At 38.6% G+C, this 23241-nt stretch overlaps 1 protein-coding gene across 6 annotated transcripts in view; it reads left to right on the top strand.

Annotated features, from left to right (window-relative positions):
* LOC116281873 (nuclear receptor coactivator 5-like) overlaps positions 1-23241 on the top strand; it is a 43626-nt gene that overhangs the window by 5244 nt on the left and 15141 nt on the right. For 3 of the 6 annotated variants that reach the window (XM_072968821.1, XM_072968815.1, XM_072968817.1), the window contains exons 2-5: positions 1028-1094; positions 20120-20200; positions 22762-22844; positions 23036-23162. In XM_072968821.1, the coding sequence (XP_072824922.1) occupies positions 1036-1094; positions 20120-20200; positions 22762-22844; positions 23036-23162 (350 nt within the window). In that variant the 5' untranslated portion in view covers positions 1028-1035. Of the gene's footprint in view, positions 1-1027; positions 1095-4234; positions 4313-14248; positions 14291-20119; positions 20201-22761; positions 22845-23035; positions 23163-23241 lie in introns of those variants that run through there. The other 3 variants (XM_072968819.1, XM_072968818.1, XM_072968820.1) reach the window with 3 other exon arrangements.

Here is a 23241-nt window from a genome sequence, read left to right as displayed (position 1 = left end):
ACCCAAATGACTATCAACTAGTGAATGGATGAAAAAAATGATGTATCCACACAATGGAATATTATTTAGCCATAAAAAGAAGTAAAATACTGATAGATCCCACAACATGCATACTCAGTCACTGAAAACATGCAAAGTGAAAGAAGTCTGACACAAAAGAGGACATTCCATTTATATGAAATGTTGGAATACACAAATCCATAGAGACCAGAAGTACATTAGTGGTTGCCAGGGGCTGAGAAGAGGGGAGAACAGAGTGACTACTACTGATTTTTTTTTTGAAGGTGAGGAAAATGTTCTGGAATTAGGTAAGTAGTGATGGTTGCACAACTTTATGAATGCACTAAAAAAAAATACCATAAAATTTACATTTAAAAGGGTGAATTTTATGGTGTGTGAATTATATCGATTAAAAAAATGAAAAAGTTCCTTAATTTGGTGTTTTTTTTAACTCATTTTGACACTTTATTATTTCTGCCTGTTAGTCTTAGACATCTCTTAGGAGGTAGGCAATGTACAAATCAATTCATCAAGGGAAAACAAAAAAAATCCCTGCTGGCCCCCAATCTGGCCTTAGACAGAGTGTTTTGTGGTGGTTTGACTTTGCCATGGCTCCTTACCAAGCTGCACGTAGTTCTGAAGGAAGACAGAAGACACCAAAGTGGAACTGAAACAATGAAATAAAATTCATGTTTGTTTGTTTTAATTACATATTTCCACTGTGATTTTTTTTCCTGCTTGTCTCTTGTCCTGTTATCCAGTCTGTGGGACTTTCTGCCACTGCTCCCTGCATCTTCCCTCGATGTTTTATTGATTTGAACTTTTTCTTTAGCAGAGAAATAGAGTTGGGAGGTTATCTGAGTGCTGTGATTAGCTGATCTTCATTGTTGTGTTTGCTTGAAAATTGGTATAATGGGGTGTGAGGTGGGCGTTGGAAGCAAGCATTACCACTTAAAAGTTTCACTGTGCTATTATTGTAAAAATGATTTTCTAATTTAATACTGAAAAAAGAAAACTATTTTTCTAGGATTTAAGATGTCGTCATTGGTCAGACTTCATAGAGGACAATATGGAAGACCTTCTGTAGCTAAAAGGTATAGTGAAATATTCTTTAAGTTTGTGTCTTGATTTTTAGGTGATCCCAGGATAAAAGAGCAAAATTAGATGAAGACATAAATGCAGATATAATGATTTAATTTGCTGATTTCACTTCAATTTTAGTTTATATAATTAGAAAAACTATATCCTTTAAAATCTTTTATGATGGTAAAAGTAATGAAACTTTCATTTCAGAATAATTACAGACTCACAGAGTGTTATGGTAAATATTTGTTTTTAAATATTCAAATACTGAAACACGTAGTATAAAAAGTGCAAATTCTCTATAACCCTACCCCTGAGCATTTTCCATTATTAAGTTTGGTATGTGTTCTTTAGGTTTTTTGTTATATTGCTGAAGAAATCTGTAAACAAAGTAAACTCTTGATGTTGGAAACTTTGCATGTTGGAAGGTAGTCTGCAAACTTAATTGCTTACACATTTCACCTCTGCAAATGCCAAAATAGATCAGGTCTTTGCACCATCTTTTCTCCCCCTCCTTCCCTGTTTTTATACATTACCTACAGGCTCTGTGGCCCTTACACAGAGCCTGGTTAGTCCCAGAGAGCTGGAGTTGGGCCCTCTACCCCACTGTGGCCTTGCTTTTCCTACCTTAGGATACCTAAGAGTCACTGGATGAACTTAATTATGCCGTTTCCCAGGCCCCATCTGTGCTGTTTTGTAAGGTCTGGGGCCCAGGGAGCTGCTTGTTTAAGTATGCAGTCCAGGTGACTCCTGCTGTTGGTGTTGGACCCACTTTAAGAATCCTGCACCAGCAAGTTGCTGGTACCATTTATGCAGGAAACTGCTAAGCTCAGCTACCCCCAGCATGTGACCCATGGCTGGTTGCTGTTGGCTGGAGTTAGGGTGCCTGTAAATAAAGACAGTGCGGGTACTGCTATAGATCTGAGTGTGCACACCAGACTCTTAGGTTAGCACCTATCACAACCCTAGTGAGTAGCCTACTATCCTGCCTGCCTGGTGCGGAGCAGGAACTCCTCAGATGTCAGCTAGTTGGTGTTGGATGAAGGAGCGAATATTTATTTGCTTTTCCCTCTCGTAGCCCATTTGCAGTGATAAATAAGCAGCTGTTGTAGACTATAGCCTTATGCCAAAGCAAAGTAGAAAAAAATGTAAAAAGCGGACAGAAACATTCAAAGTCATATCCATTTTGGACCATGCATTAGCTTTCCATTCCTGCCATATCAAATTATCACACATTTTGCAGTTTTAAAGAGTTTATTACATCACAGTGTTGTAGGTCAGAAGTGCATCATGGTCTCACCTGGCTAAAATCAAGGTGTCAGCAGGCTGTATTCCTTTCTGGAGAGGCTATAGCAGAAAATGTTGTTTCTTTGCTCATTCAGAATGTTGGTAGAATTAAGTTCCTTGCAGTTGTAGGACTGAGGTCTCCATTTCTTTCTGGCTGTCAGCTGAGGGCCATTCCTTGGCTTGAGATGCCCTTCCTCCATCTCAAAGCCAGCAATAGCATATCCCTTTCATGTTTCAAATCTCTTCTCCTTTTTCAACTCATCTCTCTTGCAGCCTGGAAAGGTTCTCTACTTTTAAGGACTCATGTGGTTACATTTTGGAGCAGGTAATTCAGTATAGTGCCCCCATCTCAAGGTCCATGTCCTTAATCGCATGTCCAAAGTCCCTTTTGCCATGTAAGTTAATGTAGTCACAGGCTTTGGAGATTCTGATGTGGATGTCTTTGCGGGTCATTCTGCTTAATTCAGGCCATTTAGAATGCATGGCCTCAGTAACCCTTGAGAGCATTGCTCCATCATAGGCCAGCACAGTTCCTCTCTTTCGTTGATTCTAAGATGCCATTCATTAAAAAAATATTTCTTCTTATGGAAAATTTCAAGCATAAACTGAAGTAGAAAAATAGTGTAATATACCTGTGTGTACCCATTATTTATTCTAATAAGTACTGACTCTTGGCCAATCTTGTGTCATCTGTCCCCTTCCCACTCCAGTTTGAAATTATTTTGAAGCAAATCTCAGAGAACATTTTTATCTGTGAACATTTTCATGTGTATTTCTGGAAGATAGTCAGTGTTTGCTAGTACAATGCCTCCAAATCAATGGTTTGTTACCACCAAATATCTAGACACTGTTTATATTTTCTTGATTATCTAATACAATTATTCAGTTTATTTTAATTGAGGTCTAAATAAAGTCTACATATTACATTTGGTTGATGTCTCTCATCTCTCTTTTTTCTTATTGTATAAAAATATACATAACAAAAATTACCATTTTATCTGTACATTTCAAGAGTACAGTTTAGTGGCATTAAGTACGTTCACATTGTTATGCAACCACCATTATCTTTCATCTCTAGAACTACTTCATGATTCCAGACTGAATCTCTGTACTTATTAAAAAGTAACTCCCCATTCCTGTATCCTGTATCAGAATGTCCTTTTTTAAAAAAATTACCATCTTAACCATTTTTAAGTATGCAGTTTATTTGTATTGTTGTGAGACGGATCTCCAGACCTTTTTCATCTTGCAGAACTGAAACCCTATACCTATTAAACAGTAACTCCTCTTTCTCCTTCCCCCTAGCCCTTAATAATCATCATTTTGCTTTATGCTTCTATGAATTTAACTACTTCAGTGTTGTGTGTTTCCAGCCTATTTATGTTAACGCTCCTGAGTAGGAATGCCCAAGACACTTGCCTGGGCCCTGTTACTCTTAGCGAGCCCCACTGACCTTCCCCCCACGGGGGTCAATGTTGTGACTGGGCAGACCTTTGTGGTTCTTACTGTGATCACAGGATGAAACTCAGCAAAAAACCATCAGGGAATTTAGAGGAACAAGATTTATTACTCACAGGTCCTAGAGGGTACACAGCATGCCAAGGGCCACACAGCAAGGGCTCAGGTAGAGACAGAGTGACAGAAACCTGAGGCTCTGCCTTTAGTAGGATGTGAAGGTGGGGTGCCTGGGGTTTCATGGGGTTACTCATTAATGGCTCATTTGAATATAAGCAGAAGTTAGGGTGTGGGAGAGTGGAGGCAGGGTCAATCAAGTGGTCAGTTATCTGGGTCACCCAGGATTTTCTGAAAGGGGAAGTTCTTGGATGTGAGTGACTTGTTCCTTATCTGGTTGTTTTGCTAGTAGCAGTATCATGTACCTGGCAATATTCAAGACGGGTGGCTTTTGAAATGGATTCCCTGGCAATCAAGAGCTTAATGTAAGGTACTTACACTACATTTAGTAACCTTATATATGTGGATTTGTACAATATTTGTCCTTTTGTACTGGTTTATTTCACTTAGCATAATGTCTCAAGGTTCATCTGTGTTATAGCATGTGACAGGATTTCCTTCCTTTTAAGTCTGTGTGGTATTCCATTGTATGTGTCATGGTTAATTCTGTGTCAGCCTGACTGGCCCATGAGTTGTCCAGATGTTTAGTCTAAAATTTTTCCAGGTATTTCTGAGAGTGTTTTTGGATAAGATTGGTGGGCTTCGAGTAAAGCAGATTGCCCTCCATAATGTGGGTGGGCCTCGTCCAATCAGTTAAAGGTCTGGATAGAACAAAAAGATTGACCACACCTTGCAAATGAGAATTCTTCAGCAGACTACCTTTGGACTTCAGCTGCAACATTGGCTCTTCCTGGTTGCTCGGCAGACTGCCTTCAGACTCAAAGGGGAACATGGATTCTCCTGGGTCTCCAGCCTTCCAGTCCACCCTGCAGATTTTGGACTTGCCAGCCTCCATGGTTGCATGAACCAATTCCTTATACTAAATCTCTGTATTTGGATCCTGTTGGTTCTGTTTCTCTGGAGAACTCTGACAAATACAGTATGTATACCACATTTTGTTTATCTGTTTTTCTATTGATGGATATTTGGGTTGCTTTCACCTATCATCTAATTTGAATAATGCTGCTATGAACATGGGTGTGCAGATATGTTTTAGATATTTCAATCCTTCTGGATATATACACAAAAGTGGGGTTGCTGGACCATATGGTTGTGTTCTATTTAATTTTTTGAGGAGCTGCCAAACTGTTCTCCATAGCTGCTACACCATTTTTTAATCCTATCAACAGCATGCAAGTGTTCCAACTTCTCCACATCCCCACCAACGCTTGTTATTTTTTCTTTTTTGATAGTAGCTAGCCTAATGGGTGTAAAGTGATATCTTACTGTGGTTTTGATTTGCATTTCTCTGATGATCATTGATGTTGAGCATCTTTTCAGGTGCTTATTGGCCATTTATAGATCTTGTTGGAGAACTGTCTATTCAGATCCTTTGCTCATTTTTGAATCAGGGTGTTTGTTTTTTGTTGTTGAGTTGTAGGAATTTTTTAAAATATATTTTGCATATAAGTCCCTTATCAGATACATGATTTGCAAATATTTTCTCCCATTTCATGGGTTGCCTTTTCACTCTGTTGATAATGAAAAAGGTTTTAATTTTGATGTAGTCCAATTTATCTTTTTCTTTCCTTTTGTTGTCCATGCTTTTGGTGTCATATCCAAGAAATTATTGCCAAATCCAGTGTCATAAGTCTTTCCCCCATGTTTTCTTTTAAGAGTTTAATAGTTTCAGGTCTTTTATTTAGATCTTTGATTCACTTTGAGTTAACTTTTGCATATGGTGTAAGATAAAAGGTCCAACTTCATATTATTTGCAAGTGGATATCCAGTTTTCCCAGGACAGTTTGTTGAAAAGATTGTTCTTTGCCCATTGAATAGTGTTAACACTTTGTCAAGATTCATTTCACTCTATATGTGAGGATATATTTCTGGGCTTTCTATTCTGTTCTGTTGGTTTATATGTCTGTTTTTATGCAAGTGCCACACTGTTGAATACCATGGCTTTGCAGTACGTTTTGAAATCAGGAAGTAGGAAGCCTCCAATTTCTTTCTTCTTTTTCAAGACTATTTTGGCTATTTGATATCCCTTGAAATTCTATATGAATTTTATGATGAAGTTGTCAGTTTCTGCAAAAATCTCACTGAAATTTTGAGGAGAATTGCATTGAGTCTGTAGATTGCTTTGCGTTGTTTTGACACATTAATAATATTAAGTCTTCCAACTCATGAATATGGGATATCTTTCTATTTGTTAGTATCATCTTTAATTTCTTTCAACATTTTATAATTTTCAGTGTACAAGTCTTTTACCTCTTTAAATTTATTCCCAAGTGTTTTATTCTTTTTGATGTTATCGTAACTGGGACTGTTTTCTTAATTTCCTTTCATATTGTTCATTGTTAGTGTATAGAAGTGCAGCTTCTTTTTGCAAATTGATTTTGTATCCTGCAACTTAGCTGAATTTGTTTATTCTAACAGGTGTTTTTGATTCATCTTTATGAGATTTTCTACATATAAGATCATGTCATCAACAAACATAATTTTACTTCTTTTCCCGTTTGGATGCCTTTTATTTCTTTTTCTTGTCTAGTTGCTGTGGCTAAGACTTCCAGTACTATGTTGATTAGAAGTGGTGAAAGTGGGCATCTTTGTCTTGCTTTTGATCTTAGATGAAAAGTTTTCAGTCTTACCATTGAACAAGATGTTAGATGTGGGATTTACATTTATAGCGTTTATTATGTTGAGATATTTTCTTTCTGTTTCTAGTTTGTGGATTTCTTTTAACTTATGAAAGTGTGTTGAATTTTGTTAAATGCTTTCCACATTGGTTGAGATAATCATGTGGATTTTTCCTTTATCTCTTAGCGTAGTGTATGACATTGATTTTTGTATGTTAAACCATCCTTGCTTTGAAGGATTAAGTCTCATTTGGTTGTGATGTATAATTCTTTTAATGTATTGCTTAATGCTGTTTGCTAGTATTTTGTTGAGGATTTTTGCATCAATATTCATAAAGAACATTGGTCTATAGTTTTTTGTAGTGTCCTTGTATGGCTTTGGTATCAGATTAATGCTGGTCTCAAAACCATTGCGAAAATGTTCTCTTCTTTTCAGTTTTTTGCAAGAGTTTGAGATTAGTGTTGATTCTTCTTTAAATGTTTGGTGAAATTCACAAGTGAAGCCATCTGATCATGGTCTGTTCTTTGTGGAGGCTTTAAATTACTGACTCAATCTCCTTACTAGTTGCAGGTCTATTCAGATTTTTCATTTGTTCATGATTCAGTCTTGGTAGGTTGTGTGTTTCTAGGATTTTGTCTGTTTCATCTAGTTTATTGAGTTTGTGATGTATAATTACTCACAGTACTCATAATCCTTTTTATTTCTGTAAAACTGGTAGTAATATCTTCACTTTCATATCTGATTTTAGTTTTTTGTGTATTCTCTCCTTTTTTTGTTTTAAATCCAGCTAAGAGTTTGTCAGTTGATCTTTTTGAAGAACCAACTCTTGGTTTCATTGACTTTTCTAGTCTTTATTTTATTTATCTCTGATCTACTCTTTATTATTTCTTTCTTTCTGCTAGCTTAGGATTATTTGTTCTTTTTCTGTTCCTCAAGTTGTAAAGTTAGATTGTTGATTTGAGATCTTTTTTAATGTAAATGATTACAGCTACAAAGTTTTCTCTTTTTTGTTTATTGAGTTATAGTCAGTTTACAGTGTTGTATCATACAGATTTTTCTCTTAACACTGCTCTTATAAGTTTTGGTATGCTGTAGTTTCACTTTTATTTCTCTCAAAATATTTTCTACTTTAGCTTGTGATTTCTTCTTTGACCTATTGGTTGTTTAAAAGTGTGTGTATTACCACATATTTGTGGATTTTCCAGTTTTCCTTCTGTTATTGATGTCTAGGTTTATTCCATTGTTATCAGAAAATATATTTGGTATGATTTCAGTGTCTTTAAATTTATTAAGACTTGTTTTGTGGCCTAATATGGTCTGTCCTTGAGACTGTTGAATGTACACTTGAAAAATGTGTATTCTGCTATTGCTGGGTGAAATCTTCTGCAGTGGTTGATTTCTCTTAAACCTTCTTAAATCTATAGTTTCCCTTGTCTTTCTTTTGTTTTCTGTTTTTTAAATTTTTTGTTATCATTGAAGCAGGTCCTCTGTCCTCGAAAGTTTCCCACGGTCTAGATTGTGCCAGCTGTATCCTGTGGGGTCACTTAGCCTGTCTTTCTGCCCCTTGTATTTCCTGTATGTTGTATGCAGATCTAGAGGTGAGATGTGATTCAGGCTCTTTCTCTGGCAAGGTAATTCCACAGATATGTTCACTTCCATGGAGAAATGCCTAATGCCTAGTGGTCTTTCTGTTTATATTGTTAGCAACCATTGATCATCCATTAAATCACTACATGTTGCAAGATGTTGATAATCAATTAATCAAGTATTCTCATTATTTATTAACTGTACTACTTATATAATACCGCTTATAAACTGGTTATTTTGAGATACAATTCCAGTTGGAAAGAAAAACCATTCATCTTAATACTAACTTTTAAGAGGAAAATATATAACATTAAAGTACACATTAATTGTAAGGAAGATTCCCAAATTTCAGGTATGAAAAAGAAAAATTGTTAGTCTTAACATTAAAAAAATAGGTAAATAATCAAAAGCTTTTTCAGCTGTTAAAGAGGGATGGGATGGTCAACTAATCTTCAACAAAGGAGGCAAAAATATACAATAGAATAAAGACAGTCTCTTCAGCAAATGGTGTTGGGAAACCTGGACAGCAGCATGTAAAACAATGAAGCTAGAACACTCCCTTACACCACACACAAAAATAAACTCAAAATGGATCAAAGACTTAAATATAAGACAAGATACAGTAAACCTTCTAGAAGAAAATATAGGCAAAACATTGTCTCACATACATCTCAAAAATGTTCTCCTAGGGCAGTCTACCCAAGCAATAGAAATAAAAACCAGAATAAACAAATGGGACCTAATTAAATTTACAAGCTTCTGCACAGCAAAGGAAACCATAAGCAAAATGAAACAACAACCTACGGAATGGAAGAAAATTTTTGCAAAAGATGAAACCGACAAAGGCTTGATCTCCAGAATATATAAGCAGCTCATATGACTTAATAAGAAAAAAACTAACAACCCAATCCAAAAATGGGCAGAAGCCTTAAACAAGCAATTCTCCAAGGAAGAAATACAAATGATCAATAGGCACATGAAAAAATGCTCAATATCATTGATTATCAAAGAAACACAAATCTAAACTACAATAAGGCATCACCTCACACCAGTCAGAATGGCCATCATTCAAAAGTCTACAAATGACAAATGCTGGAGAGACTGTGGAGAAAAGGGAACCCTCCTACACTGCTGGTGGGAATGCAGTTTGGTGCAGCCACTGTGGAAAACAGTATGGAGATTCCTCAAAAGACTGGGAATAGACTTACCATATGACCCAGGAATCCCGCTCCTGGGCATATATCCAGAATGAACCCTACTTCAAAATGACATTTGCACCCCAGTGTTCATAGCAGCACTATTTACAATAGCCAAGACACGGAAATGGCCTAAATGTCTATCGACGGATGACTGGATAAAGATGAGGTGGTATATTTATACAGTGGAATATTATTCAGCCATAAAAACGACAACATAATGCCATTTACAGCAACATGGATGTCCCTGGAGAAGGTCATTCTAAGTGAAGTAAGCCAGAAAGAAAGAAAAATACCATATGAGATCGTTCATATGTGGAATCTAAAAAAAAAAAAACATAAATACAAAACAGAAACAGACTTATAGACATAGAATACAAACTTGTGGTGCCAAGGGAGGGGGATGTGAAGGGACAGACTGGGAGTTCGAAATCTGTAAATACTGACAGTCTTATGTAGGATAGATAAACAACATTATACTGTATAGCACAGGGAAATATATACAAGATCTTGTGGTAGCTCACAGTGAAAAAGAATGTGACAATGAATATATGTATGTTCATGTATAACTGAAAAATTGTGCTCTACACTGGAAATTGACACATTGTAAAATGACTATAACTCAATAAAAAAAATGTTAAAAAAAAAAAAAGAGGGATGGGATGGGTCTAACATGCTTTAGAAAGGCCCACTAGAGAAAGCTTAAAATAGAAAGCTTTGACACTACACGTGTCTGTGTATAAACTATCTTGTACCTCAATAATATTGGATAATGAGATATTACCATATGTGAATTACCTTTCTTAGGTGAAACCTTAACCCTTTGGAACAAGACAGAGTAAAAACACATAAGTAAAAATTTCCTTAGTCTATTAGTTTGACATGCTTGAATTTATAAATTATCTTAGAGAACAGGTTTGGCAGAGAACACTTCTGTGTATCTAAAGGGTATTTGCTTTAATATCTGGTATTTTATTCTTTCCTTTTATCATATCTTTTCTTTGGTCATTTCAATAGAATACATTAATTTCCTAGCCCCTGGGGAGGTTAAAGGTATAAAGTGTTCCTTGGTATGGGATTGATTGGTGACCATTAAGCCCCAACATCTCTGTGGAGTTGTTGGCAGTGTTTTTCATCTTGCTGACGATATTGTTAGTCAGATTTCCCTGTGATCATGTGCTGATACCTAGGCAGTAATAAGGGGATAGGCTATGTTGTGGGGTTTTTTTTTTTGTGTGTGGCATAGGCTTCATATCAATTCATAATCCCCAATAATGGAAGGTTTTAATATACCTCTGTTGACCAGTATGATGCCCACATAGGAGAAAGGGCAGCAAAACTCAGGATGGAATAAAGTCGGACATTTACTTTACTACAGAGTAAGGGGGCAGCAGAGTCCTAGTAGGCTGTATTGCTGGAGTCTGAGGAGCTCTGCGGTTGAAGCTAGATCAACATAAAATGCTTAAAATATAGTGTACAAGATTTGTAAATGGGTTGCTGTTGAAACACATCGTCCAAGTACAGCATCTTCCAGGTCTCTTCAAAGTGTAAGGTCAGCTGTGATCTTATTACTTGTAATGTTTGGATTATTGGTAATATAGCAGTGTATTTGGGTTTATACAAAATATACCGAAAAATAGAAGCATTAGGAGTAGCAATTTTTCCATATTTATATAGCGTTTGCTGAGGAAGGAAGATGTGATCTGGCTGACTGGAATGTTCTAGATTGCTGGGAAGGCACATTCCAGAAGTGACAGTGGGGCATAGTGAAGAGAGCATTTAACTGAGGTCAGGACATGGAGTTAGGTGCTGCCTGCTATTTACCTTGTTACCTTGGGCTTCATTAGTATTTGTTGAATTAATGGAAGAACCACCCTCTTCTCTCCCTAAGTGTTAATTTACTCACCTGTAAAATGCAGATGGCAGTGTCCACCCTGTAGGGTGGTAGTGAGGATGGTTGGAATAGTGGATGTGAAAAGATTGTCCAGTTCCATTCAAGTGTAATGTTGGCTGAGGAAGGAGAATGTTCCAGGTTCCAGCTTGGACCGTTTAACTCTTCATTGCATGTTAGCCAGGCAGTCAGTTCTTGGTTACTTGTTACCAGGAGAGAGGAAGCTCTAGGCAGCAGACACAGGGGTGTCTGGTCACTCAAAGTTAGGTAGAAAATTCATGGTTTGGTCCTTCATCTTGGAAATCAGGCTCTGTGGGTTGGGTTGGTGTGAATTGGTTTTCTGGACCTGATCACACCTGCCTGATTTGGGAAAATATGAGGCTACTGAACTTGCAAAGCTGAAGACCTGTGCAGATCTTTATTTACTAAAGTAAAGGCCTCTCATGGTGCCTGCTCAGTTAACCTGGTGTTGAACACCAACCATCTGAAAACTACTGTGATCAGAGTTTTCCTGGGGAAGTCTTTGGCCATCAAAAATTACAGAATCAGAAGTTGTTCATCAGGATAAATTCCCTAATGTGTGTTCCTCAAATACTTTTCAGTGTCTTGAAATGAGATTTTCTTCATTAGTGTAATCTGAATATGGTAGTGATTTGTGTATATATACATATATTTATGTGTATATATAACATTTCTAGATACATTGATTCAGAAAAATAGTTTCCATAAACCAAGCATGACCAAGCACCTGTTAACTTAATATTAACTGGTTTGAAGTATATGGTACTCTTCACATCCAGTATTTCCTCCAATATGATCTCAGTTTCTTTTTACAAATCCCCACAGGACCCTGAAAGAATTGCAATATATTAGTTTCCTGGGGCTGCCATAACCAAGTACCACAGAAATCTATACTTTCACAGTTCTGGAGGCCAGAAGCCTGAAATCAGGGTGTCAGCAGCATTGGTTCCTTGCGGGAGGCTCTGAGTGGAATCTGCTCCGTGCTTCTCTTCCTGCTCCTGGTGGTTGCCTGCAGTCCTGGGCGTTCCTTGGCTTTCAGCTGCACCACTCCAATCTCTGCCTCCATCGTCACATGGCATTCTCTCTCTCTGTCTCTGTGTGAAAATTTCCCTCCGTGTCCAAATTTCCCAGTGACACTAGTCATTGGATTAGGACCTACCCTGATCTCGTCTGACCTCATCTTAACTTTGATCACATCTCCAAAGACCCTATGTTCAAATAAGGTCATATTCACAGGTACCAGGGGTTAGAACTGGAACATGTTTTTTTCCTTTGTGGGTTTTTTTGAGGACACAGTTGTACCCACAACAGAGAGTAAATGGAATGTTTAAAGTGACAATTGGGAATTGTTTTACCTTGGAGGAAGTGAAGGTTCTTACAGAAGACTCGGGTCACATATCCTGTCATCATATTGTGTTTGACTGTGAGGGCACAGGGCATAGTGCAGTAGATAGCTCTCGAAGTTTAAGGTCACGTTCTTTCTGCCACAAAGGAGGAATCTGACAGCACTGAGTGCTTTCCGTTGTTTGTTCCTGATAAAGGTTTAAATCACTTCATTTTTCTTTTCTTAGAAGTTTCAAAAAAAACCTCTTTATAGCAGTTTTTACCATTATGTTATTATTATTATTATTATTTTTTGGAATGCCATTAATTCCCATTGGGGCTACCTCTTGAATATAGTATATGATATACTTGAGGTCAAGTTATGAATTGGCTTTGTATGTTTGATTTTTTCCCAAGGTAATATGCTTTTTTAAGGGCTAGAATTTTGGAATAACATGTTGAGTTGTCTCTAAACCTTTGGAGTTAGTATTGATGGACATTTTCTTATTTGAAGAAATTTTCACACATTCTGTAATATTTATTTAGAACATACTGTATCCTGGGCTGTGGGTGAGTGAGAAAGGACACATTTTGAAGTTCATGCTTGGCAGATTTTAGGTGCTCAACAATTATTTATTGATGAATGATACTTGATTCTCAGTTCATACAGGTATCTTAAGCACATATTGAAAGGTTGCCAAACAGGTATAACGATGAGGGAATCTCTGATGTCTTTTCCTGAAAAGACACTAAAGAGGAGTGGGTCAAATGTGGAACCGTCTGTCTAACTTGGCAGGGTATTCACGTCCATTTACACACAGCCTTTGACGGGGTTTTCTAGTACTTGATTTTCGGTTATCAGCCAAGGCCTAAGAAGTATCTGATTTGACCTAAAAGATCTCACTCTTGTTCATAATCTACTGGATGACTTCTCCCAATTACTTGCATTTGGCATTTTCTTTTCTCTGTTTTTTCACTTATGTTTATGAAATAATAAGGGAAAATGCAATAAAATATTCAAGTTGTTGACCCAAATAAACACTGTTACACAGAAGAAGTTATTGAGGTTGCTGAGAATGAGTATCAGCTCCCAAGTTTCCCTGTGGGGCAACTTGAATTGTTGGACCAATGGTGGCTGAGGCCCTGGTGTACAGTGATGTGTGGGTTTTCTGGATAAGGCAGTCACAAAAAGTTGAGAAAGTTCTGTTTCTGGTTCTAGTAATTGTCTTCCGTCATGTGCTAGACGAGAATGGCTGGCCTCTATGAAACCTAAAAATCCATTGAGTTAAAAAAAATCATTTACTTTAGCGAATTCATTCCTTCTCTGGTTATTCATCAAACACCTATGACGTGGCAAGCCCTGCACCAATTGCTGGGGTTGAAACAGTGAACAGCCAGACAAGAATCCCTGCCTTCTAGGAGCTTATCTTCCTACTCGGGATTAGATAATACACAAATAATTAAAAATACATAGTGTATGACCAGCGCTCCTCAACACTGTCAAGGTCATCAAAACCAAGGAGAGTCTGAGAAACTGCTGAAGCCGAGAGGAGCCCGAGGAGACATGTGGACTAGATGAAATGTGGTATCCTGAATGGGATCCTGGACCAGAAAAAAGACATAGGTGAAAACTGAGGAAATTTGGAATAAGGTATGGGATTTATTTAATAATAGTGGTTCACTAGTTGTGACAGATGTACCACGCTAATGTACGATGTTAATAATAGGAGAAGCTTGGTATGGGTTATATGGGAGCTACCTTCTATAGGTACCATATTTATAGTTTTTCTGAAAATCTAAAACTGTTCTAAAAAAATAAAGTTTATTTTTGAAATGTGTGTGTTTGTGTACGTGCGAGTGTTTTACATCGGATGTTCGATGAGTGACATGGAGAAAAGTAAAGCCAGGTCAGAGGGGCAGGGAGCACAGGTAGTGGGGAAGGTGAGAACCGTTCCTGCAGAGAAGGTGACAGGCAGAGCCCTGGGGGGAAGTGAGCCATGTGGGTATTGGTGTGTGTGTGTGCGCGCGCATGTGTGTGCCCCAGACAGAGGGAACAGCAAGGGGTAAGGCCTGCAGGAGAGAGCAACTGGGAGGCATGCTGGTTGCCATGGGGGGAGCCTGGGGAAGGAATCAGGTCTGACAGGGAGATGTGAGGAGGGGAGGGGGCTGGGCATCAGGAAACTTTTAAGGCCTAGTCAAGACTTTGGCATCAACTCTGGGCCAGATGCGGGCAAAGCCGTGGGTCTGGCCTTCTTCCTGGTGGCACGGATCCCACATCACCGAGGCCCTTTCATAGGCTTTGAAAGTTCCCACTTGAGAGCATCGTTAGGCTTTAGAGCTGGGTTTGAAAACCACCCCCTTAGGGCCAAATCCTGTTCCGCCTGTTTTTGTACAAAGCTGTAGAGGTGAGCACATACCTTTTCCCCTCCTGCCCTTCAGTGAGGTTGTTTCATACATTCATAGTACAATTTGTAATTGTTTTGTCACGTTCTGTATTCCATCCTGGATCTTCTCAACTTCCTAAATAATTTGTTGAAATTTGCATTTGTTAAGGTTCACTCTTTATGCTATATTCAGCGGCTTTTAACAAAGCCTAAGTGTCAGATATCCACCATTACAGTGTCCTGCAGAATAATTTCACTGCCTGGAAAAAACCCCTGTGCTTCACCTAGTCAACTCTTCTCCTTCCTGTCAAACCCCTGGCAACCACTGATCCTTTCCCCATCTCTATAGTTTTGTCTTTTTCAGAATGTCTTATAATTGGAGTCATACAGTATGTAGCCTGTTTAGACTGGCTTCTTTGATTCAACAATGTGCATTTAAGATTCATCTAAGTCTTGTGGCTTCATAGCTTATTTCTTTTTATTGCTTAAAAATATTTGTATGGATGGACTGTAATTTATTTACCTATTAAAGGGCATCTTGGTTGTATTTATGAATATATTATGAATAACACTGCTGTAAACACTTGCGTGGATGTTTTTGTGTGGACATACATACATTTTCAAATTGTAACACTGTGTTTAGCTGTGTATTGACCCCTGCATTTAGAGTGTCATGGGAAGAACCTATGACTTTTTGGCTTGTGTCCTTATAACAGTGCCATGTTACTTCTCTTTTCCTATTTCTAGAGGCTTGATTGAAATTTCTCTAGAGGAATGTAAAAATTCAAATTGTTTTCAGTGAAATTTGAAATTATGATGGAACTTCTAAGAGTAGATTCTTAAAAATCTTTTTAATTTTAAAATTTATTCCCAGTGGGTCCTATCCTGAGAACTTAATAGATCAGCTGTCTAATAAGTTGAGTAATTGAGATACAACAGTAAAAAGTTAAAAATAATCGTACTAGCATTCCTGGAGGCTTTGGGAGTGACATGTACATTTAATTTGAAATTGTGAGGAAAGTATTTCAACAGACTCTCTCTCCATAGGTGTGTAAGGTTCTCTCTGTAAAGACACCAGAATCTATGTGATTTCTGACCAGCACTGAAACCTGAAACACATTGAAACCTATTGATATTAAAGAAGGAAAAAAATGAAGCAGTAAAAAGGCTTGGACTTTCTCCTGCTTTATCAATGTGTAATTACTGATACATAATACTTATGTATAACAATGTATTAGACATATTTAAAATGTACAATTTAAGTTTTGACATATGGATGTCAGACTAGCATAACAGTAAAATTCATGAATGTAGGTATTACCTTCCAAAGCTTCCTCATTCCTCCCTATATTCCCCCTTCTCCAGGCAACAACTGATCTATTAGTTTTATTGCTATAGATTAGTTTGTGTTTTCTAGAATTTTATATAAATTTATATATTGTATATAATTTTATGTAAATTATTTAAATGAAATCATACAGTATACGGGAGTCCCTCTTTTCTGTGGCTTTGTTTTCCATGGCTTCAGTCAACCCTGGTCCAAAAATATTAAATGGACATATTTTTGGAATATTCCAGAAATAAACAATTCATAAGCTTTAAATTATGCACCATCCTGAGTAGTGTGATGAAATCTCTTGCCATCTCACTCTGTCCTGCCTGGGATCCCCAGCCATCAACATCTCATGCCTCCATGATCCAGGATCACCGGAAGCAGATTACCCTCCTTTTTACATTATCATCAGAAGGCCAAGAGTAGCCTAATGTTACATCACAGTGCTACGTCATTCACGTCACCCCACCTCATCACGTAGACATTTTATCATGTCACTTCATCACAAGAGGAAGGGTGAATACAACATAAGATATTTTGAAAAAAGAAAGTGACCATGTTCATACAGTTTTTATTACCATGTATTTTAATTACTCTATTTTATTACTGTTAATGTCTTACTGTGTCTAATTTATAAATTAAACTTTATTATTGATATGTACTTATGGAAAAACATGGTGTATGTAGGGTTTAGTGCTATCTGAAGTTTCAGGCATCCACTGGGGATCTTGGAATGTATCCCCTGTGGATAGGGGGACACTACTGTATATTCTTTTTTTGGAGGGATGTTTCTGATTTCGTTCAGCATGATTACTTTGAGATTCAACTGCGTTGGGTGAATTAGTACTTTTCTTTATTGCTGAGTAGTATTCCATTTTATGGTGCTATGGCCTGAATTGTGTTCCCCTATAATTCACATATTGAAGCCTTCACCCCCAATGTAACTATATTTGGAGATAGGGCTTTTAGGAGCTAAGGTTAAATGAGGTCAAAAGGGTGGGGTTCTAATCCAGTAGGACTGGTAGCCTTCTAAGAAGAGGAAGCGAGAGATCTCTCTCTCCATGTGGATACACTGAAGAAAGGCCCTGTAAGGACATAGCAAGAAGGTGGCCATCTGGAAGCCAGGAAGAGAGCCCTCACCAGAGCTCAACCGTGCCTTCACCCTGATCCTGGACTCCCAGCTTCTGGAACTCTGATAAGATAAATTTCTGTTATTTTACCCAGCCTGTGGTATTTTGTTATGGCAGCCCGAGGCCAAGGCGTGTGGATACACTACAATTTGTTTTTTCATTCACATGGACATTTGGTGGATATTTCCGGTTTTTGGCTATTACAAATAAAGCTGCTGTGAACTTTCATGTACAAGTCTTTGTGTAGACATGTGCCTTTATTTTGGGTAAAAGTCTAGGAGTGGACTGGTCAGGTTATGTATGTTTTACTTTTTAAGGAGCTACCAAATTGTTCTGTGAAGAGATTATACCGTCTTACATTCCCACCAGCAGCACATGAGAGTTCCGGTTCCTCCGTATCAGTCTTGAGGTTTGAATTTTGAGTTGCTCTTAGGTGGTCACCCTGATGTGTGGTGGGAGGCTCTTCGCCTGCTGCAACACAGCCAGGAGGGGCGTGGGCCTGGAGCCATCCCTCCCTATGTTCTCAAAGGAGAAGTTTTTTTTTAACCTATGGGAATTTACTTTCCATAAAAATATAAGATGACTTAATATCTTTACTTACCCCTTTTACTTATCCTTCTTTCATTGCTTTTGCTAAATTTTTCACTTGCAGACTTCCTGGGTTAACCTCAGAGTTTCCAGACTGTGACGCATTAAAAGGAGCATATTTTTCAAATCAGACACAGCTGGATTTGAATTTGGTCTTCACAGCTTAGCAGTGTAGCAAGTCATATGAGCCTCAGTTTCCTCATTTGTTTTTAAAAAGTGTGTGCAGGGAGGTTGATATTACCCAGCGTGTATGGTTGTTATAAGGTTTAAAGATAATGCGTTGAAAACATCTTCAGTGAACATATGGGAAACTGTTCATTTCCCTGCTTGTGTTTATAATTATAAGTTCCATTTTCTACCTGACAATGGTTAATCTGCCACTCACAAAGTGAGGAGAGAACTGAAGTTTAGCAGGTGCCACTGGGTAGAGGGAAGCCACAGGGAATATGGCAGAATACCGTGGCACTGCCAGAACTCAGGGTAACCTTGCAACTTTTAATAATGGCCAAGCCTTTGACCTTTTGCGTTGTAATGGGGATGTATTTCATGTGCATATTTATGTACTTCTACAAAGGAAACTCCTGCCTGAGTATAAATCCACTCTCCAGGAAGGATGTTTCTCAGGCCTCTGGGATCCTACCCGATGTTTGCACCTGCCTTTCCCAGAGCTTGGGCTGCAGTGTTTGAGCGTGGGCCTTTTGGCCTGCAGAATCCTTTGTCCAGCTGGCCGAGGTACATTAAGAGTGCATGGGGCCTTCCCTCCCATGGAGAAGTGGGGAGTTATTCTTTGATGGCTGGGCCAAACTGCTCATCTGATGATGTTACTGGAGTTTGAAAGGTGGTCCTGAAAGGAGTTTTAAGTTGTCAGGTGGTTGACATTAGCATGGCTAGGTGGGCTGGAGAGGGAACTTCGAGGCAAATGGGAGGATCTGGTGAGGTGGGAAGTGCGGGAGTTGGTAGGATTCATTTTGCCAGGTGGGGGTGTCTGGAGGCCTTTTCTCCCCTGCCTGACCACTGGGTTCCAAGTATCCTGCAGTGTTTCTCCTTAGAGCCGGCTGGCTTTCTTGGCATCATTCAGTCTAGTTGCTAGGAAGCCGAATAAGGCAAATGCAACTTCCTTTTGACTTACTCACATTGAACCATCTGCTTATTCCTTCTCATGGCCTTCAAACTTGGCTAGGATCATCGAGAAGAGGGTGGAGTGGAGCATCTGTGCTCCTTATCCTTTTTGGAAATGGAAATCTTTCTAATAACTCTTTAACCCTCTCAGTCCAAATTTATAATAGTTAATCTTGTTTAGCCCCTTGTCTCTTCCAGCTAACAACTTGGAGCAGGCATTTGCTTCTTAGGTTTTGCCCTTTATTTTTGTCTTCGATTTTGATTTATGTTATTAATTAACCACACAACTTCTGAATGAGGAAGATGGTGTCTCTGTCAAAACGCATTTGGCATGTAGATATTTATAACAGTGACCTTAATTGAGGATTTAATACTTAGAATTATGCACATGATTCATTTAGGAATTTTCTTTTATAAGCTCCATTGTGGAGTTAGTGTCAGATACATTAAAAGTTGCAGATGATCCACGAGAATTTATGGTAATATTGGTGGAGCATCTGGGAAAGAAAAGCTTTAAAAAATAGTGATTTATTGTTATTATTATCTTTCATAGTTACCAAACCATCAGCATTGCATGCAAACTTTTAGTGAGTTTGGCTCAGTTGGGCAAATCAGGTTTATTATGTTGAAGCTCCTTGCTGTCAGTGAGTTTATAATGGTCTTCTGTGACAGAGCTGTGCCTTCAATTGTCAACTCGGCAAAAGCATTTGAGCAAGCAAACTAGGCAAAAATAGAAATAGGCATTGCAAAATAAAGTAGGGGTTCTGAAAAAAAAAGTCTTGAGAAAAGCCATTGTTTGAGTTTTTAAAACCCGGTTGAACTGAAGACTTAATCACCTTTGAGTGCACCAGAGCTGCAGAAACCGATGTGAGGACTATGGGAAATAATTTCTTCTTAAGTGTAATTTTATCTTTGTTGTTTTTTAGCAGTAAGCCATATAAACCTTTTCTGCCGACTTCTTATTCTCCCCAAGAGGGCTACTTAAAGGAGGGTGAAGACATGCTAAGGTAAAATTTTATTGTTGTGGCTCAATTTGCTAAAAGCTTTAGTAATAATTTAGATGTGGTCTTACTGTGCAGACTTACGTGTTTGTTAAAATTGATGTTATTAATATTTGCTTTTTGGGAAGTCCCACAGGCCAACTTGATCATATTAAGCCATTCCACTTTAATTTTCACCTTTGCATAGACATTTGGACTCTAGGAACTAAAACAGACCTGCAGCCTGAAGGGACTCAGCCACTCAGGCCTTCTCTTTGTGGATTTGTCAGTCAGCTCTAAGGTGGGTAACCCACCTGGTGGGTTATCTGTAGCAGGCCCCGGACTCCCTTCTGAAACTCCCTTCTTCCACGCCTACACACCTTTTCTCTACTGCCATCTAACCATTGGTATGTGCTCAAAAAATGCGAATTTATTTTATTATGAGACAGGTCAATATTCCAGACCAGGTATAAATTAAAGTTACTTTAAAATTATTTTTTAACCCAAGAAATGGAAAAATAGTTATGAAAGTGTCTGATAATAAAAAGTGAAAATCCCTTTTCAGAACTCTCCCAATGTTTTTTTCCTTGCTTGTAACTTAAATGGTTCATTTCACACTGGTATGTTTTTCTGGAACTTGTTTCTTTCACTTAACAGTACGTCGCAGAGGATTATTCATCCTCATTGTGTTTGACCACTGTGTGGTATCCCCAAGTAAGTAAACCAGTTTTGAAGGTTATCTTATTTAGTTTACTCTGTCTTCTACATTCAGCAGTGGAGTTCTTCTAAGAAACTAAATAGGTAAATCAACATGGCAGTTCAAGATTCTTGCCTTGGATCGACCTCTGTAGTTTTGGTAAAAGCAAGTTCCTTGAACTGTATTTAAATTGATTTTTGTATGTATGAACCTTGACAGGGCCTCTCTCTTGCCTGCATTAAAGATGAGATTTGTGTCAGATTAGATTAATAATTCAAAATTGAAAAGTGCTTTCCTCAACTGCAGAAGCACTTGAAAGTATAGAATTCAGGAGTGACTATTAACGGAGGCTAGCTTCTCTCAGGTAGCATTTCCTTGAAAATGAGACTTAGAACTGTTTGGCGATATTCTGAAGGAGAGATTTTCTTTGCCCTGGGCCTGAAAGAAACCTAAAGGCAGAGGTAGATAATAAGGACTTATATCTATTGAGGGCCTCTCTGTGGCCGGCACCATTCTATAGGATTTACCTGTATTAACTCGTTTAATCCTCATAGCAATGTTTAGAGGCAGATTCTCCTAATAGCCCCATTTTACAGGTGAGGAGACTAAGGCATAATGGTGTTAAGTAACTTGTTCAAGCTGGTAAGTAAGTGATGGAGTTGAGATTCAAACTCAGGTAGCTGCAGTTTCAACATACTGCCTTTCCTGGATGAACAGGTACCAGCTTCTAGGGCACCTCCCAGTAAGCCCCCCCTTATTATTTAGGGTAGTGGTGAGGAGTTTACAATACCCCTTCATTAAAAGAAAGTAACTGTATGAAGTTTGAGGGGAAGCCTGTAAGAGCATAGTGTAGCAGGGTTAGAGAAAGCAGGCAGTCTGAAGAATGGCCTCTGGAGTCAACGGCCAGCATTTGTCAGAGACAGCAGACAAAGATAAAGCCTGCTTGCGGGAGGGGAGCATTCTTGTGTAGCTCAGGATTCTCAGGGCAGTAGGGGAGGCATGGACTTAGGCAAAAGCTTTGCGTCTTAAAGTCTGGAGCTGCGACTGCTCTGTCAGGCGGTTGGACGTGGACAAGAACCCGAATGAGCATCGCACAGGGAAAGAGCAAAGGGAATCGACGCTTGTTGGCAGCTTGCTGAGTAGTCATGGTTTGAGGTGCTCCACGGCTGCTTTGCCAGGCAGTGTGATGCCTCTGGTGAGAAAAGAGCTAATTGCTGCCTGCCGAGGGGATTCTCTCTCTGGCAGGTCATTCCTTGTGGACAGAAAATCGGTGTCTGGATGCTGGGGAGCTGCAGTAAAAATGCCTGATTTAGGGTCCATAGTGCATTGAATGCCCCCTTTCCTGTTAAATCACAGCAGGGGAACCACTTTAGATGGCTGATAGATCACCCAGCATCTGTGCACTATTCTGCACACCTTTAGCAGGGGGAAATCGCTTGCTCACGGGAGCTGTAGAGTGTTTAGGAGTAAAGTGGGCAGATCTTGTTGATTCGTCTTTTCACCCATATCCAGTGAAAACCTTCAGAGATAAGCACCTCTTGTTTAAAAGATGAACACTTCAGATGAAATTCTCTCATGTCCTTTAGAATAAACACCTGAAAGTATGAATCTCACTCTCTGTCTATATCTGAATCTTACTTGACAAAGATCAATGGCTCCATGTAGTACTTTTCATTATAACAGACAAAAGGAACTGAATGGGAAAGAGCAGAAAATTCCAGAAACTAATAATATTGTGAAACGAGAACAGATCATTGAGCTTCGTTTTAGTCTTTATTTAGGTGCCTATATGTTGTGCTTGGTGATCTGGCATTTATTTTTGGGCTTTTGGGGACCCGTTTAGAGGGAGACTGTATTTGCACAAACTGTTATATTTTCATGCATCCAACAGCATTGAAGAATTATGGCGAAGGGTGGCTGATTATACAAAAGGGAATGAAGAGAGCCATGCGCGATGCCAGTACTCTCAGCTGGGTAAGAATCTTGTTGAAAGTGTCCTTATATTTTCCTTGTCTGTTCTTTGTAGCTGTGTTGTCTTTGATTTACACTTTTGTAAGACACCCTGAAAACCTTTCTTGGGTGAGTTTTTTCTTCTGGTGAGTTTTTGCTCACCAGTGCATTACTTTTGGCCTCGCAAAAAGCATGAATACATCAATATTTTCCAGATGATGCCAGCGGCAGGGATGCTCGGAAAGAGGGGCTTTTCCAGCACTTTTATCAAGTGGTTCAGAAAGAGCGTGACCGAGAGAGGCCTTCCGATTGCGTTATTGTTTCTATCGACAAAGAACAGAGGTAGACTCTTTTCTTTTTAGCGTGTCAAATGAGGTTGTGTAAAGCCAAATGACTAAGTATTCCGCTTTATATGCATTGC

The sequence above is a fragment of the Vicugna pacos genome, chromosome 9 (assembly GCF_048564905.1).
Source record: "Vicugna pacos chromosome 9, VicPac4, whole genome shotgun sequence".
Lineage (NCBI taxonomy): Eukaryota > Metazoa > Chordata > Mammalia > Artiodactyla > Camelidae > Vicugna > Vicugna pacos.
The sequence above is the reverse complement of the archived record's forward strand: the minus strand, read 5'-3'. Positions and strand labels throughout refer to the sequence as shown.